Source organism: Plasmodium gallinaceum (genome assembly GCF_900005855.1).
Source record: "Plasmodium gallinaceum strain 8A genome assembly, contig: PGAL8A_v1_21, whole genome shotgun sequence".
NCBI lineage: Eukaryota > Apicomplexa > Aconoidasida > Haemosporida > Plasmodiidae > Plasmodium > Plasmodium gallinaceum.
Window position 1 is genome coordinate 761,448 of NW_021628323.1, and position 4,059 is coordinate 765,506.

The 4,059-nt window shown below is 22.6% G+C and overlaps 1 protein-coding gene across 1 annotated transcript; it reads right to left on the reverse strand.

Annotated features, from left to right (window-relative positions):
* Nucleotides 1-1,051: 1,051 nt before the first annotated feature.
* Nucleotides 1,052-3,772, reverse strand: DDX23 (ATP-dependent RNA helicase DDX23, putative; the record flags this gene model as incomplete). Its single annotated transcript, XM_028674406.1, has 1 exon — nucleotides 1,052-3,772. One exon carries the CDS (start codon nucleotides 3,770-3,772, stop codon nucleotides 1,052-1,054), a length of 2,721 nt encoding a protein of 906 aa, XP_028530763.1.
* Nucleotides 3,773-4,059: the final 287 nt, after the last annotated feature.

The window sequence follows — 4,059 nt, forward strand, 5'->3', positions numbered from 1 at the left end:
CTTTATTACTTTTTAAAAGAAAAACATATAATTTAGATGCAATGCATAATTATGCATATATGCGTTATTAATACTAATGAAATAGAATAAGTAAAAGGAATTAAGAACTACATACATATATATATATATATATTTTTTCTTTTTCCCGTCTCATAGGAGTTAAGTTTTCCTTTTTGTATGCATATAATATGAATACTATTATGCACAACAAAAAATATAAAAAAATTATAATTTTTTATTTTGATAAATATTTTGTAAAGTCAAAAATTAAAGAGTTCAGCTTTTTTTTTTTTTTTTTTTATTTTTTTCATTTAAAAGATATTTTCTTTTTTAAAAAAATTCAAGAAAAAGAAAATATTTGTTAAAATGAATTCAAATATAAGCCGTATGTATATTTTCAAAAGGGAAATTTTCTACAAAAAAAAAAAAAAAAAAAAATATATGCTAATGTATATAAATTAAAAAAAGAATAAAATTAAAATGATATAATACTTCCTAGATTCAAATTTTAATAAGTTTTAATAAAAAAGGAAAATAAATATATACCTAATAAAAACAAATAAGAATAATATATAATATCACATGAATAAATAATATAATGGACACAAAATAAAAAGACATGATTTTTTTTATTTTGTTTCAATAAATTAAATAAAAAATGTCATCTTAAAATTCTTTATGTATTTACAAAAAAAAAAAAAAAAAAAAAAAAAAAAATTTAAAAGGATGCATTTTCATATTTCTATTTATATCGCTATTTTATTAATTTCATTCATTAAATTTATCATATATTAATTATAAAATAATTAATTTTTATAGTCAACATATATTATGATTTTATTTATTTTTCCCTTTAGTTACATACCTATATTTTTTATTAATTTATTTAATCATGTATTTATCTTGTCTTTATAATTCATATAATTGTGTATACAAATAATATTTATTTTGGGTATTCTTTTATTTCACATGTTTGTAAATTAGTAGTAATAATTATATTCACATTTCTTTTATATGCATATGAGAAGAATATCTGTGCAAATACGTTTTTTTAATTTTTATATAAAATTTGATTTTTTTTCGGTGTTTGTACAATTGTTCCTGGTTTTACTTTTGATGCTGGATGATTTGATAATTCTAATGGAACTAAATTATTCGATGATAACATAAATTGTTTTAAATCATAAAATAAATGTGTATCATGTTCAGTTAAAAATGAAATAGCTAATCCTTTCATACCTGCCCTTCCAGTACGACCTATTCTATGTGTGTAAGATTCTATATCTTTTGGCATATCAAAATTTATAACTAACTTAACTCCATGTACATCAATACCCCTTCCAGCAACATCTGTTGCAACTAATATATCAAATTCTGAGTTTTTGAATGCAGCTAATGTTTGCTCTCTTATTTCTTGTGGTTTACCACCATGTAATGATACAGCTCTAAATTTCATTTTACTTATAGATTTTGCAATAATATCAGCAACTTTTTTTTGATTAACAAACACTATAATTGGTGGTTCATGAATTTCTAATAATTCTTGCAGCTTCTGTTTTTTCTTTCCTTCTGTGATAAATTCTAGCTTCTGTTCAATTGATCTTTTTCCTGCACCAGGATCTCCAATAGAAATATATGCAGGTGCTCTTAAATATTTTCTCGATAATCTTTCAACAGATGGTGGCATAGTAGCTGAAAACATTTGAGTTAATCTATATAAACGATGTCCAGCTTTTGCCATCATTTCTTCTTGTAATGCTAAAGCATCATCTTCTGATTTTAAATTACTTGTTGGTATTTTATCAAGAATATAATGAACTGTATCTTCAAATCCCATATCCATCATACGGTCTGCTTCATCAATTATAACATAATTACATTGATTCAAAACAGTATATGCTTTTTCTAAACAATCTTGTATTCTTCCTGGGGTTCCTATAATTATTTCTACACCTCTTCTTAATTCAAAAGCTTGAGATTCTGCATTTCTTCCTCCCACAATTGCAACCATTCTACAAGAACAATAAGATGCGAACTTGTTTGTTTCTTCATATATTTGTATAGCTAGTTCTCTCGATGGTGCAATAATGAGAGCATATGGACCATCTTGTGATGTTTCATATGTTAATGGAGGTAATTGCTTAACGTATGAAAGCATAGGTAAAACAAATGCTGCTGTTTTTCCTGAACCTGTTTCAGCTATTCCTATCAAATCTCTCATTTCTAATGCAATTGGTATGGCCTGCATTTGAATAGGAGTAGGTTTATCATATTTTGCTTTTTTAATTGCTTTTAATAAATCCACAGACAAATTTGATTCTTCCCATGTTCTTATAGGAGGAGGTACTATACCACCTTTGATGTAAATTTCATTATCTTCTCTAAATATTCTCCAATCTCTGTCTGTCATTTCTTCTCTTTTCTTCTCACTCCAATGCTTGTGGCATACATCTTTAATTATGTTATTTACTTTTGGTTCATATATAAATTCTCCACTTTTATTTTTACTCAATGAACTATTGTTAAGATTATTTGTTACATTTCCTGAATTATCTTTTTTTAAACTATTTTCTACATTTTTTTTTAAGTTTAAATTTATTCTATTCTGAACTAATTTATCATAAAAATTATTTTTTTTTCTTTGCTCTCTTACATCTATACCTGCTATATATCCTCTACCGAATAATAACTGTGGTTCTAATCTATTTTGATATAATGGGTTATTATCATTTCTTGAAGTATCTTCTGATTGATCCCATTCAAAATTAAAAATATTTCTAAATTTTTCAGATGGTTTCTGAATTTTTTTCTTTTTCTTATTTAATCCTAAATATTGCTGCTTTATAATCTCAATTTCTTTTTCTCTTAAGCTTTCCTTTTCTATATTACTTATATTTAACATATTTAATTCTGCTAAGGAGGATTCTGGTTTTGCATGAGACGATTTATATTCCTCAATAGTATTACAATTCGAATCATATTTTTCTTCATTTTTTTTCATTTTCTTTTTTTCATCAATTATATCTTTTCTCTTTTTATCTTCACTTAGTTCTTTTCTTTTTTGCCTCTTCTTATCATTATAATCTGTCTTTTCTTCTTTATTTTTTCTACTTTCCTCTTTTGTATAATTTTTTTTATTTACTTCTTCATTTTTATTTATTATTTCATTTTGTTTTTCTAGTTTTCTTCTATTTTCTTCTCTTACTTTTTTAGGCAAAAATATTAATTTTTCATCATTATTAGAAATATTAGCAAACATCTTTTTACTTTGATATTTTATATTTCTTAAGTCATCACTTGTATTATTATTTTTATAGTCCATTTCATTTTCCTTACTTTTAGTATTTTTTTTAAATTCATTTTTATTAAAATCATCATCTTCCTCATCTGAACTTGATGAACTATATTTTTTAATGATATTTTTTACTTTACTTTTAGGTAAACTCTTATATAAATGTTCCTTAGAATCACTAGATGAGAATGAAAAATTGTCTATATTAACTGTATTTTTTTTATCTTTCACAATTTCATTTTCATTTAATTTTTTATTATAAATTCCATGTGAACTATTTTTGTCTATATTATTCATAACTCCATCAAGTTCATTTTTTTTTTTTTTTTCTTTTATATGATCATTTTTTCTTGTATTATTAACAGTTTCTTCATTTAATAAATTAACTTCTTTCTTTTCATCTAAGTTATCTTTTTTAATATTTAAGAATGGGTTGTTAATAATAGGCATATTTTTTTTTTCTGTATTACTTTCCTTCATGATAAAAAAAATATCTTTTGCATTTTTTTAATTACATTTATTATAACTCTTCACTTGTTATTACAAGATAATTACTTTTATGTAAAATTTTTATATGTTCAATTAAATTTAAATAATTAAAAATAAAGAGTGAAAAGATTATTAACACATTAATATTTTAAAAAATAAAGAAATTTCATATATTAAAACAAAGCGTATTTATAACGAAATTTTATTTTCTAAAAAATCAAAAAAAAAAAAAATTATTTAAATATAATTATGGCTTAAGGAAAGAAATATAAAACTAA